This window comes from Hylobates moloch, unplaced genomic scaffold, assembly GCF_009828535.3.
Source record: "Hylobates moloch isolate HMO894 unplaced genomic scaffold, HMol_V3 SCAFFOLD_4, whole genome shotgun sequence".
NCBI lineage: Eukaryota > Metazoa > Chordata > Mammalia > Primates > Hylobatidae > Hylobates > Hylobates moloch.
In genome coordinates, this window is record NW_026652279.1 from 60,243,165 (window position 1) to 60,257,867 (window position 14,703).

The window sequence follows — 14,703 nt, forward strand, 5'->3', positions numbered from 1 at the left end:
CCACCTCGCGAGATCCAGTGGAGGAGTTCCTGTTTTTTTCTTTTAATTTTTGTCAATCTAATCTTCAAAGTCAACAAAGCTAAAATCGAGCACCCAGGTGGTTCACTTCCCCAGAGGGGCTCAGATCATGAAATAAACGCCACCAAAAAAACGCTGGAAGAGGCAGCCCACAGTGAAAAGTCCCAGGAAGTGCTTTCCGGTTGAAGGTGGGAGGGGCGGCTGATTTCCGGTCGAAGGGCAGGCGACGGCTCTTGCGCAAGCGCGCTTCGCACTTTGCTGGCTTTTTTTTTTTTTTCCCCCTCCCCCTCCCTCTCCCAAGCCGGAGGGGTCCTGAGGTGACAGCGCCTGCAACTGAAATTTCAGCAGCGGGAGAAGATGGACAAGAGAAAGCTCGGGCGACGGCCATCTTCATCCGGTGAGAAAGGGTCGGAGAAGGGCTGAACATATTGTCTTCTACCCGGGGCAAACGGGAGGCGCAGGCGGCAGCTGGGGTTGCGGCCCGAAGCCGCGAGGGCGAGGGCAGGGGCGGGGAGAGGAGGGGGGGCGCACAATGGAAGGCTCCCGGGTCGCCCCCGCCCCTCGAGTCGAAGACCCAGTCCGAGCTGTCATCGAAGCCTCGGGCGCTCTTCACCTCAAAACCCCTTTTATTTTTTCCCTCCTCCCGCGAACACCCTCCTTGCGTCTCATCGGCCCATGGATCTCCCCGGTTGGCTTGTCACTCTCTGCCACGCCTTCCTCGTAATTCCACCAATGTTCCAATTTCATTTCGGCTTCTCAGCGCCTGACCCCACTTTCCTCTCTTCCTTTGATTCTCGACTTTGCGTCCCTTCCCCTCTCCCTCCTCTTTCCCTCAGCAGGTAGCTGCTGCTGGGGAGGAAAGGTGGGGCTTGCGAACGGAGACTCCTTTTCTTTGATACAATGCCTCGCCGGGTCTCGTTCTGCTGAACAGGCCCGCCTAATAGCCTTTTTCTTTTCCAGCCTCCCCTGCGTCTTCCAAAAGTGATTGGAAAGTCAAACAAAGGATTTGAAGCCGTGCTTTCGTTGTGTTTTTATTTTCAGCACATTTTTGTTTTGGACGTTACTTTGTTTTAAGTGACTATCTTCAGTTTTGTGAACAACGTCTTGGAAACAAGAAAGTGGAGTTATAAAGACGTGAGGTAGAGCTCCTCCCAGTCGAGAAGTTTTTGTCAAACGTTTCATCCATTAAGGGGTCCTCAAGTCCTTGTGTTAAGTCCTATGGATGGTAGGAGGAGAGGACGAGGACTCATATACTTACAGTCCAGTACACAAACGAACGCCCAATGAATCAACTATTTCATTTCATTTTTCTGTTTCTTATGGTACCGTTGATTTCTGCAGAGACAGTGTTAACAATTCCAAATTTATTGGCCGGGCGCGGTGTCTCACGCCTGTAATTCCAGCACTTTGGGAGGCCGAGGCGGTCAGATCACAAAGTCAGGAGATCGAGACCATCCTGGCTAACATTGTGAAACCCCGTCTCTACTAAAAAATGCAAAAAATTAGCCAGGTATGGTGGCAGGCGCCTGTAGTCCCAGCTAGTCGGGAGGCTGAGGCAGAATGGCGTGAACCGGGAGGCGGAGCTTGCAGTGAGCCGAGATTGCGCCACTGCACTCCAGCCTGGGCAACAGAGCGAGACTCCGTATCAAAAATAAAACAAAACAAAACAAAAAAAATTCAAAATTTATTTAGGAGTGCCCTGTGGCAGTGCATCTCAAACTGCTTTCTGCCTTAATTGCAAAGGAGAGTGATTATGGATCTCTGGGGACACTGCTTGAAGCAGTTGAAAACCTGAAATCCCTTTTCATATGCAACCAATGTTATTGATGTTCTTGGTGTGTATTCTGGAGATAATAGTTTTTTCCTTTGAAAGCACATGTATAAGTGATATATACATGTATATTTATACATACATGTAGGTGTATGCCTCCAACTGATGAGTGTTTTAATAGTCTCCACCCCCCACCAAACCTCTAAGTAAAATGGACACATTAGGAAAACGCACAATGCTTAGCGGGTGTCATTTGCGTGCTTCCAACACAGAACTTTAGGTATAATCATATCTTCGTTTGAGATGCACAGTCTTTTTTAAGTAAATGCATTTCATCTAGGTTTAATACATTTTTGAGGAGGGAAGGTAAGATATTTGCCTTGTACTTAAACAAGTCACATTCCCCTTTACCTGATTGCACTTAGATTTATTTATTTGTCACAGTAACTTGATGTAAGTAGTTGTGGGAAGTGGATTTTGATAATAGAGCTGTTAATCCTTTAAAGACATTGATATTTACGTTAGTTATATCTCTGGAGAGCGTTTTCTTTTTCTTGTGATCTCTCTTTTGGAGCTGTCCTTTCTGAAGAGTAAGGTATAATAAAATCCATACCCAAATCTAATGTTACCTAGCTGTTCTCCAGTATGCCTCTAGTTTTAAGATGTGCACTGATTAATTTTTAAGTATGCTTCTGCTTTTCTTAATAGTGTATATTTAATTTCCTGAATAAATTCTCAGAAATAAAAAATCAGCTGGTTGAAAGATTCCATGTAATGGTTGTATGCATGCAGTTGCCATTTCCTTATAAGTTGTTGCTAACTGGAACCCAAATGAAGTGACTTTTTTTTTTTTTTTTTTGAGATGGAGTCTTGCTCTGTTGCCCAGGCTGGAGCGCAGTGGTGTAATCTACCACCTCTGCCTCCCAGGTTCAAGCGATTCTCCTGCCTCAGCCTCCCTAGCAGCTGAGATTACAGGTGCCTGTCACCATGCCCAGTTAATTTTTGTACTTTTAGTAAAGACGGGGTTTCACAATGTTGGCCCGGCTGGTCTTGAACTCCTGAGCTCAGGTGATCCACCTGCCTCGGCCCCCCAAAGTGCTGGAGTTACAGGTGTGAGCCACCGCGCCTGGCCATGAAGTGACATTTATAGTCATCAAAGTTTCCTAAGTACACAGAAGAGTTTGATTAATAAAACAGGAAGAAGAGGTAGAAGGAGGGTGGGTAGCAGTAGAAAGATAAAATAAAACACAAAATTTGAAGTTTTATCTGTGAGACTATATTAGGCTGCCCTAAACTTTCTGCTAAACAAGGAAGAACTGTAAAATGTTCACAGTGTACCGCTCAAAACTTTTTCAGTTGCAAGTAGCAGAAACCCAATTCCAGCTGGTTTAAGCTAAACACATGTATTTGTAACTCATATAACTGATAACTATAAAGCAGTATGTTAGATGGTGATACACATTAAAAAATGGCTGGTATCAGAGACAGGTTCATTGAAGTTGAATGATAAAGTGTGTGGGAGCAAGGGAGAATGACCATTAAAAGTGTTAACAAAAATACAGCACAGATAAATTATAATCATAGACTGCAATTTTCAAGTGAATTTTTGAATCAAAATAGGAAACGTCAAGTAAATTTGAACCAGTTTTCAACTGATTGCTTCAGGCAACATTCTTGGAGGCCTGTGTCACTCTCATTTGCAGTTAAGGATGCATGCGTTCTGTAAGTACTTAGGCAGTAGTCACTGTGCTAAGAACTTTACAAACTTCAATATTTTCAAAAGCCTTGTAAGGTAATTGTTTTTCATTTACAGATGAGAAAACTGGGATTTAGGGGCAGGATAAAGATTAGTAATAGCTAGTAAGAAACAGAATTCAAAATGTGGTCTCTAATTACAAAATCGATAGTTTTAACTTCATTTACTGCTACTAGTGTCCCTGATGATATAACTTTCTTAAATCTTTCAGTAGGTCCAGATGATGTTTGTTTTGCATTGAAAGTATAATGAATGATAATTGAAGCTCAAGACGAGAACTTAACAGTTAGTTATTATAAAGCTGCATTATTTGCAGAGATCTTAGTTGAAGTCATTGAAATGAATGGAATTGCCCACAAAAATAGTATAGAGTGAGGAAGGTCTTAAATCACATACAACTAATTTCAAAGTGGGGAGGAAGAGATATTACTAAGCAGTTAGATAGACCGATTAGGATTGTGACAGGTTCGGGAAGAAAGGGAGGAGAGTAAAAAATATGTTAGCCTTTCAGAGAGTTAAAGTAGCATGAGGGTACTGGATTTGGCAATTAGGAGGCCACTTTTACTGATGGTAAGAGTGGTTAGTAGACTAGTAGACAAAAGCCAGATTTCAACAGGCTAGAGGAATGAGTGGCTGTGAGGAAATGGGGCAGCAAAAGTAAGCTGAGAAAATGAGATGGGAAGGAAAGATTTCTAGAACAAGCTTGAGTAGGAAATTAGGTAGAAAGGCTTGTTTTTTTTAAGAATATGAGAGACTTAAATCAGGTTGGTAGGGAGCGGGAAAGGGGTGGAGAGGGAAAGATTGAATATATATCAGGTAGGAGATAATGGAGTGAGGTCCCAGAAGAAATGGGAGAGAGGGATGACATCAAGGAACAGTTTGGTGAGATATAGGGAAAGGAGAAAAGATGGATAAAGATATAGACAAATCTTGAGAAGCTAAAGATGCTGCAGTTGTGGCTTCTAAAATGAAATAATAAGGTAATTTTTTGAGAAAGGGACTTTTAAATGGTACTGGGAATGCAAGATAGGTCAATTAGGGATGAATATATATTAAGTACTCTTGCAGTCTTAGTTAAAGCAAGTGTGAGTTTTATAGTAGTTGGAGCTGTTAATACTTTGTGACTTAGTAGTGCCAAGCAGTACAAGAGCAAGAGTTTGGAAGAAAAATGAGTTTAATTTTACTTAAAGGGTGTAGCAAGATAAAAGGGCAAAGAGTGGATTTAGTGGCAGTGAGGAAGACAGTATATAGAACGAAAGGTTTGCATTTGAGAACTTGAGAGTTTTCCTTAAAGCCATAAGGAACAGTTTTCCTTAAAGCCATTCTTTTTTTTTGGGGGGGGCGGGGTCTCGCTCTGTCCCCCAGGCTGGAGTGCAGTGGCACTTTCTCGGCTCACTGCAAACTCTGCCTCCCGGGTTCCTGTCATTCTCCTGCTTCAGCCTCCTGAGTAACTGAGACTACAGGAGCCTGTAACCATGCCCGGCTAATTGTTTTTTGTATTTTTAGTAGAGACGGGGTTTCACCATGTTAGCCAGGATGGTCTTGATCTCCTGACCTCGTGATCTACCTGCCTCGGCCTCCCAAAGTGCTGGGATTACAGACGTGAGCCACTGCACCCAGCCTCCTTAAAGCCATTCTTGAATGCATATTGCTGAAATGGAGATATATAGAAGTTTGTACCATTAAATGAAGATGAGTCCATTGTTGTGAGTGAGTTGATTAATGGATGTTTTAGTGCTTCAGAATGATGGTGAATTTTGATGATACATAAACTATGAACCAAGAATCAGAGTATTCTAGACATGTTGGAGAGGATCTTGGGTCAGTAGATGGCAGTCATAAATATGGGAAAGGGAATATATCCAATTTTTTTTTTCTTGAGATGGAGTCTCGCTCTGTTGCCAGGCTGGAGTGCAGTGACGTGATCTCAGCTCACTGCAACCTCTGCCTCCTGGGTTCAAGTGATTCTCCTGCATCAGCCTCCTGAGTAGCTCGGACTACAGGTGAGTGCCACCATGCCCAGCTAATTTTTGTATTTTTAGTAGAGACAGGGTTTCACCATGTTGGCTAGGATGGTCTCGATCTCTTGATATCATGATCCACCTGCCTTGGCCTCCCAAAGTGCTGGGATTACAGGTGTGAGCCACTGTGCCCAGCCAGGAATGTATACAATTTATGTTAATTTTAAAGGAGGAATTATTATAATAAAGTTAGAATATTAATGGGAGATGGTGGCGGTGGGGAAGGAGTTTTTTTTTTTGTCTTCCTCCCCCAGGAAACAATGGAGATTGTTCATCTCTACTTCTGTTTTATAAGTGGGAGAGTTTTAACAAAGTAATATATCTAATAAAAAGCTAGGATTTAGTTAACCTAAGGTAGAGGAGAAGTTCAAGGAAAATATTCAAAATTTAAGGAAACTGTATTGACTTTGGAAAAGAATTTGGTAAACTAGGGAAGAGATGGAGAAGATGTAGATGAGGGGGTAGAATTCAATTATATGAGGTGTGATAATAAGAAGGTGATAGGCTATAGGGATTGACATCTTGGTGGTGATTCCCAGGCCTGATGATGGAAAGCGGAGGATTGAAAAGTAAATTAAGGGGGTATGGTAACACAGAGGACGGGTTATGAATAAGATTGAGTAGCTCCAAAGATCCAGACTAGAATTCTGTTATAATGCCTTCCTGATGAATAACTTTCATTTGGGTTTTCAGTAATTTATGAATCTGGCTGATGTGGTCTGCTTCATCCTAGTTCGTGTGTGCTTGTATTGGTAAATCACCCTTGGGTTCTGCCTGTCTAAACCTTATTCTTCAAAGTCCAGTTCTTTTTTTTTTTTTTTTGAGATGGGATCTTGCTCTGTTGCCTAGGCTGGAGTGCAGTGGCATGATCATAGCTCACTGCAGCCTTGAACTCCTGGGTTCAGGCTATCCTCCTACTTGAGGCTCCGGAGTAGCTAGGACTACAGGCCTGCACTATCACGCCTGGCTATTTTTTAAAAAAACTTAGTTTTTGTAGAGATGGGGTCTCACTGTGTTACCTGGGATGGTCTTGAACTCTTCACCTCAAGCGATCCTCCCACCTTGGCCTCCCAAAGTGCTGGGATTATAGGCATGAGCCACCATGCCTGGCCCAAGCCCAGTTCAGTTGTGCCTTTCCAAGAACCATTTCCTTAATTAACTCAAACTTAAATTTATGCCTGTTTCTGCACTTCTGTGGGTTTTTATGCCTCTTATATGATAATTATCAGATTCCATCATATATTCTAGCTTGCTGAGTTGTCTAATGTCTACTGCTATACTATTAACACTGTGACAGGGACTGTCATTAATTTTATTTCCCCATAGCATCCAGTATGCCTAGAGTGTACTGGTTTAGAGTACCATCTCTGGAATATGACCAGTGATGGATCACTATGGTAACATTGGGCAAGTTATTTGGATTCCTCAAATCTTAATTTCTTAATCTATGAGATGGAGATAATACATTATTGATTTCATGATATAAGGATTAAGGAAAATAATTTGTGTAAAGCACTTAGCATAATTCCAGGCAATGATAATTACTATTATGTCAAATAAATAGGCTGGGCGCGGTGGCCCATGCCTGTAATCCCAGCACTTTGGGAGGCTAAGGGGGGCAGATCACTTGAGCTTAGGAGTTCGAGACCAGCCTGGCCAATATGGTGAAACCCTCTCTCTACTAAACATATAAAAAATTAGCCAGGCGTGGTGGTTCCTGCCTATAGTCCCAGGTACTCGGGAGGCTGAAGCAGGAGAATCGCTTGAACCTGGGAGGCGGAGGTTGCAGTGAGCCGGGATCGTGCCACTGCACTCCAGCCTGGGTGACAGAGCAAGACTCAGTCTCAAAAAAAAAAAAAAATTATGGAATAAATAAGTGAATGAATGGGAAAAGTTATGCTTTTAGTTTTTTGACTCATATATTTAGAATGAGATTAATTGGAGAGATTTTCCTATATGCTAATGCTAATATACTGCAGTCTCTTAAAGGGAGATACTTGACTATAAAATGTTATAGTTACCATTTCTTTTGCACTAACTATATGTTAGACATAATGCTAAATGCCTTAATATAGACTATCATGCTTTAATCTTAATGATTAAAAAGGCAGATATTCTCCCCCGTTTTACAGATGAGAAACTGAGACTCAGAGAAGTCACACCTAGTAAGCTGAGATACAAATTTAGGTTGTCTAGCTTTAAAATATGTACTCTTGAGTATGATAACTATACCATACAGTCTCAAGTCGAGGCACATCATATGCTTATTTAAACACTCCAGAGCTAACCTGGTATAAGATGGAGCAAGTCAGCTATAAGAAAATTGTAAATTTTTTTATTAGACAAAGTTGGCCAAGAAGAAAAAAACATACATATTTGGGAATTCACAGTAGCTTTAATGAAAGGAAATAGGGGAACATACTACAAAACAGGATGGAAGCACTTTTAACCCAGTGAGATATTTTGGGGATATAAATTTGTAAATTAAAATTTAAGGAACTGATATTCCTTTAAAAATGACATGTACTTTTTTATTTGTGTAAATTTAAGGGGTGCAAGTACAGCTTTGTTATGTGGGTATATTGTGTGGTGGTGAAATCTGGGCTTTTAGTGTAATCATCACCTGAATAGTGTACATTGTACCCATTAAGTAATTTCTCATCCCTCACTGCACTACTCTTAGCCTTCCAAGTCTTCAATGACTGTTATTCCATACTCTATGTCCATGTGTACACACATTATTTAGCCCCTACTTATAGTAAGAATATGTGTATTTGACTTCCTGAGTTCTTTTTTTTTCTTTTTTCTTTTTCTTTTTGAAATGGTTTCGCTCTGTGGTCCAGACTGGAGTGCAGTGGTGCAAAAACGGCCCACTGCAGCCTTGACCTCCTGGGCTCAAGCGATTCTCTCACCTCAGCCTCCCAAGCAGCTGAGACCACAGGTGGTGTCACTGTACCCAGCTAATTCAAATAAATATTTTTAGAGACAGGGTCTCACCATGTGGTGCAGGCTGGTCTCAAACTCCTGGGCTCAAGAAGTCATCCTGCCTTGGCCTCTCAAAGTGTTGGGATTATAGGTGTGAGCTTCTAATCTGAGTTGTTTCACTGAAGATGAAGGTCTCCAGTTCTGTGTTACTGTAAAAGACGTGAGTTCATTCCTTTTTCATTCCTGAATAGTATTCCATTGTGTACATATAGATAATGTGTTTTGTTAAATTTAAAATTGACTAGAAAATGAATTTCTACAGGATACTTTCTTATCACTTACTTAAAAAATTCTTTATTTTTGGCAGTCAACTTTACTAGTTTATTGAAATTATTTGAAGTTATCAAAAGCTTAAGTATACAGGTGAAAATAATTTTTTTTTTTTTTTTTGAGATGGAGTTTCGCCCTTGTTGCCTAGGATGGAGTGCAATGGTGTGATCTTGGCTCACTGCAACCTCTGCTCCTGGGTTTGAGCGATTTTCCTGTCTCAGCCTCCTGAGTAGCTGGGATTATAGGTGCCTGCCACTACACCCAGCTAGTTTTTTTTTTGTATTTTTAATAGAGACAGGTTTCCCCTTGTTGACCAGGCTAGTCTCGAACTCCTGACCTCAAGTGATCCAACCACCTCGGCCTCCCATTAGTGCTGGGATTACAGGCGTAAGCCACTGTGCCTGGCCCAAAAGTAATATATTTTTTTTTTTTTTTTTTTGAGACAGAGTCTTGCTGTTGCCCAGGTTGGAGTGCAGTGGCGTGATCTCAGCTCACTGCAGGCTCCGCCTCCCGGGGTTCACGCCATTCTCCTGCCTCAGCCTCCCAAGTAGCTGGGGCTACAGGCGCCCGCCACCTCGTCTGGCTAATTTTTTGTATTTTTAGTGGAGACGGGGTTTCACCGTGTTAGCTAGGGTGGTCTCGATCTCCTGACCTCGTGATCCGCCCGCCTCGGCCTCCCAAAGTGCTGGGATTACAGGCGTGAGCCACCGCGCCCGGCCCCAAAAATAATTTTTTAGATCAGGAAAACATTACATGGTTTCTCAGGAAATGCATATAGTGAAACTAATGCTGTGTATTATGAACTTAGAAGAAATCATTTCAGCAATATAGATTTCTGGGCAGTCTATATTTCATTAGTTATTATTATTTCTGATTTTAAGTACCATATAGTACACATATCTTTAGTATATAGTTCTGTGACTTTTTTTTTTTTTTTTAAATTTGAGACAGTGTCTTGCTCTGTTGCTCAGGCTGGAGTGCAGTGGTGCCATCATGGCTCACTGCAGCCTCAACTGCCTGGTGCAAGTGATCTTCCCACCTCAGCCTACTGAGTAGCTGGGAGTACAGGTGCACACCACCACACTCGGCTAATTTTTGTACTTTTTTATGCAGACGAGGTTTCACCCTTTTGCCCAGGCTGGTCTCAAACTCCTGAGTCAAGCGATCTACCCACCTCAGCCTCCCAAAGTGCTGGGATTATAGGCATGTGCCATCATGCCTGGCCCCCGTCACTGTTTTAACTAGTGTTACCATAGGTTTATTTAAACTCTTCTTGAATTTCAGAGAAATAGAATCATATATTCTTCTGCATCTGGTTTCCTTTGAGCATGCCTGAGAGATGTATCCATATTGTGTGTAGCAGTAATTCATTATCTTTTATTGCTGTATAGTTTTCCATTATATAAATATGTTTATCCATACTTGATGGATATTGGGGTTGTTTCCAGTTTTTGGATATTAAGAACAAAAATACCTGAATATTCTTATTTCTGTTGGTTATTTATCTAAAAGTGTAATTGTTGGACATTGCATAGGCAGGTGTCTAACTTCAGTAGATGCTGGTGAAGCAGATGTACTCATTTACACTCTTATCAAGAGTATATGAGTTCTAGTCTCTCACCAATACTTGGTGTTGTCAGTCTTTTTACTTTTACCCATTCTAAATGGCTGTTTAATGGTTTTCATTGTCATTTTAATTTTGCATTTCCCTAGTGATTATGAAATTGAGCACCTGTTTATATGTTTATTGGCCATTTGGATATTCTTTTTTTGTGAAGTGCCTATTCAGACTTTTGTCCATTTTGAAGATAGGATTATCTTGCTTTTGCTTTGCAGGAGTTCTTTATATATTCTGGTCATGAATTCTTTGACAAATACATGTATTATAAATATTTTTCTTTTAATCTTGACATGCCTTTTCACTCGATGATTTTTGATGAACAGAAGTTCTTTTTTTTTAAATCTGAGACAAAGTTTCACTCTGTCACCCAGGCTGGAGTGCAGCGTTGCAGTCATGGCTCACTGCAGCTGTAACCTCCCAGGCTCAAGTGTGATCCTTCCATCTCAGCCTCCTGAGTAGCTGGAACTACAGGCATGTGCTACCATGTCCAGCTACTTTTTAAATATTTTTGTAGAGATGGGGTCCCACTGTGTTGCCTAGGCTGGTCTCAAACTCCTGGGCTCAAGTGATCCCCATGCCTTGGCCTTCCAAAGTGTTGGGATTACAGGCATGAGCCACTGTACCTGACCTTTTTTTTTTCTTTTTTCTTTTTCAAAGTGAATCCAGGCCAGGCTCGGTGGCTCATGCCTGTAATCCCAGCACTTTGGGAGGCCGAGGTGGGTGGATCACCTGAGGTCGGGAGACCAGCCTGACCAACATGGAGAAACCCTGCCTCTACTAAAAATACAAAATTAGCCGGGCGTGGTGGCACATGCCTATAATCCCAGCTACTCGGGAGGCTGAGGCAGAAGAATCGCTTGAACCCGGGAGGTGGAGGTTGCAGTGAGCCGAGATTGCGCCACTGCACTCCAGCCCGGGCAATAAGAGCAAAACTACGTCTCAAAAACAAAACAAAACAAAACAAAAAAACATGCTAATCCAGTGTGGTTCTTTATTTTTTTTTCATGTCGGATGGGTAATATGCTGACCTGGTAACAAGGTTCAAGGTGGCGCATCTCACAGATGCGTGTGAACACCCAGTCATCATGCTCATGAGCTACAGTAGGATCAGAAGTTCTTAATTTTAATGAAGTACAGTTTATTAACGTTTTCATTTGTGGTTAGTACTACTTGTGTCCTCTTTGAAAAATCTTTGCCTACCCAAAGGTCATGAAGATATTCTCCTACTTAAATGTAGATGCTTTGTTTTTATCTTTGACATTTCAATCTATGATTCATTTCAAATTAATTTTGTGTATGGTGTGAGGTAGTCAAGGGTGTTATTCCCCCATTTGGTTATCAGATTGCCTCAGCATCATTTTGAAAATCATCCCTTTCCTATGGAATTGCAGTTGTGCATTTGCCACAAGCAGGTCACCATATAGATGAATCTCTGCCATTTATTTTTTTAGTAAAATCTGTGATATATTGCAGTAGACTATAAGTTCCAGGAAAGTTTGGAATTTGCTCACTATACTGTACTGCCTAATTTGCCCACTATACTGTACTCATTGCCTAGCACAGTGTCAGGCACATAATAGACATTGAATTAATGTTTGCTGGTTGGAAGTTAGAACTCAGAAAAATCCACAGCAAGTCTGAAAAATGTTGGTGAGTAAAAGAGAGTTAAGCTGTTCCCAGTTGCACAGCATGCTTAGATATGTAGTAGAACTGAAAGTGTTTTTATAGAATATTCTCAACTTCTAACTTCTAGAATGTCACCTGCTTCTACCTCCCCCATTATAAGAATTTGTCTGATCAAATGGTTCCACTACTAGGTGTGAGGTCTTTGGTCAGGGAATTTCTGTTTAGTTCTTAGAGCCAAGTTTTCCTCTTTCTATTGTCATGATATATATATTTATATATATAAATATTTTACTGGAGACATTTTGTGAGAATCTGCTATTCTTCTGACACATGTAGTTATTTTTTGACTTTTGTGTTTAGCCCTTCAGTTTTGTAAAATGTGTAAGTTCTAAATCTAACAAGTTAATTTAAAACAAAGGATGAATGTGAAAGAATCTCCTTTGTCAAACTGTTTATCTCATTTAGATGTTAAACGATAATTTTTACCACATCTTTGGTTTTTGTAGAAATCATCACAGAAGGAAAAAGGAAAAAGTCATCTTCTGATTTATCGGAGGTAGGCATTTGTTTTGCTTTTAACCTATTATCTTTGGAATTACTGATATTGAAAGTATTTTGCTGTTTGTCTTTTTAATAACATTTTAAAGAAAATAGTATAAAACTTCAGTCAGTGTTTTGGGAGAGTGGTGTATTCTAATTAACTGAAGGTTAACCAGGAGACTCTTCTACCAACTTTGTTTAAATAGTTGACTGGTATACTTTCTGGACCAGATGACCGGTATACTTTCCAGAGCTCATTTTAGATTTTATTTAAAACATAGCACAGCATTTCTTTGATGACTTAATCTATTAGAGTACCAATGTTTATTCATTAGTAATGCTGTAGATGCAGAACAGTTGTACTCAAGGTATGTGCTGAACATTACTATTGGGAATATGTCATTTTAAGCCTTTTTTTTTCATTTATTTCTTCTACATAAGCCAAGAGTAGCAAAACAAACAAAATGAAGTTTCTACCTATATAGGAAGTGTTTTAAAAAATTAATTCCTTTTAAGAAAGATAATCTTTTTCTTTTCTTTTTTTTTTTTAAGAGACAGGGTCTTGCTCTGTTGCCCAGGCTCAAGTACAGCTCACTGCAGCCTTGAACTCGTGGGCTTTGGTGATCCTCCTGCCTCAGCCTCCCATGTAGCTGGGAATACAGGGATGTGCCACCATGACCAGCTAATTTTAATTTTTTCTTGTAGAGACAGGGGTCTTGCTATGTTGCCCAGGCTGGTCTTACATTCCTGGCCTCAAGCAATCCTCCTGCCTTGGCCTCCCAAAGTATTGGGATTATAGTGTAAGCCACCATACCTGACATACAGAGATAATTTTTTTTCTAGAATTTTGTTCTTTAAATGCAGTAATATCCCGATTTACATTATAAGAATTTATTAAACCCTTTTCTCTGAAGCAGTCTAAGTTATGCACAGAGAACTTTAATATAATACATCTTCATGTTACATAGTTACAGCATTTAACAAAGAAGGAGAAGAAGTCATAAAGGAAGACAATGAGAGGAAATCAAGAGTACCTTAGAAGACCATATAGAAAGTATGGCTTTAGATACACTTTCTTTTTTGGCTTAAGATTTGCATGGTGTGGTTTCTCCATTTAAAACTCTGGATTTAGTTTAAGTGGGGTAAATAGGAGGTTAAAAAAAAATCTTATGCTGAGGTGGGCGGATCACCTAAGGTCAGGAGTTCAAGACCAGCCTGGCTAACATGGTGAAACCCCGTCTCTACAAAAATACAAAAATTGGCCGGGCGCAGTGGCTCATGCCTGTAATCCCAGCACTTTGGGAGGCTGAGGCGGGCAGATCACGAGGTCAGGAGATCGAGACCATCCTGGCTAACACGATGAAACCCCATCTCTACTAAAAATACCAAAAATTAGCCGGGCGTGGTGGCGGGTGCCTGTAGTCCCAGCTACTTGGGAGGCTGAGGCAGAAGAATGATGTGAACCTGGGAGGCCGAGCTTGCAGTGAGCTGAAATCATGCCACTGCACTCCAGCCTGGGTGACAGAGCGAGACTCTGTCTCAAAGAAAAGAAAAATTAGCCCGGCATGATGGCAGGTGCCTGTAGTCCCAGCTACTTGGGAGGCTGAGGCAGGAGAATCACTTGAACCTGGGAGGCAGAGGTTGCAGTAAGCCGAGATTGCGCCATTGCACTCCAGTCTGGGTGACAGAGCGAGACTCTGTCCCCCACTCCCCCCCAAAGAAAATCTTACGTTGCCAGGATGAATACTATCATATCTACTTTGAAATACCTCTGTATTAACTACCACTATTTTTGTTTTTATTCTATCCAGTGAAGTGAAATATCCTGCTTTAGACTATTGCATTATTCATGCAATTAATCTGAAATCCTGCCATTAGAAATTAATACTGAGTTAGTCCATTTCTCTGATTTTTAGATGTACTACAGTGTTTCTTAAATTTTTTGTTTACAGGGAAGTTGAGACTTACAGAAAAGTTACAGAAATTTTACAGAGTTCCTGTACAATTCACTCAGGTTCTCCCAATGTTATTATCTAACTTTAGTATGATTTTAAAAAACAAGGAATTTATATTGATACAGTACCTTAAACCAGTG

The 14,703-nt window shown here is 40.8% G+C and overlaps 1 protein-coding gene and 1 non-coding gene across 11 annotated transcripts in view; one reads left to right on the forward strand and one right to left on the reverse strand.

The window, feature by feature from the left end:
- Nucleotides 1-293: 293 nt before the first annotated feature.
- Nucleotides 294-14,703, forward strand: part of SENP7 (SUMO specific peptidase 7) — a 187,914-nt gene continuing 173,504 nt past the window's right edge. For 6 of the 10 annotated variants that reach the window (XM_032150287.2, XM_032150290.2, XM_032150291.2 and 3 more), the window contains exons 1-2: nt 309-415; nt 12,575-12,624. In XM_032150287.2, the coding sequence (XP_032006178.1) occupies nt 376-415; nt 12,575-12,624 (90 nt within the window). In that variant the 5' untranslated portion in view covers nt 309-375. Of the gene's footprint in view, nt 416-978; nt 1,158-12,574; nt 12,625-14,703 lie in introns of all 10 variants that reach the window. The other 4 variants (XM_032150288.2, XM_032150292.1, XM_032150295.2 and 1 more) reach the window with 2 other exon arrangements.
- On the reverse strand, nt 11,448-11,550 carry LOC116467719 (small nucleolar RNA U13). The gene has a single exon (XR_004247924.1). It is a non-coding gene; the product is annotated as a small nucleolar RNA U13 (small nucleolar RNA).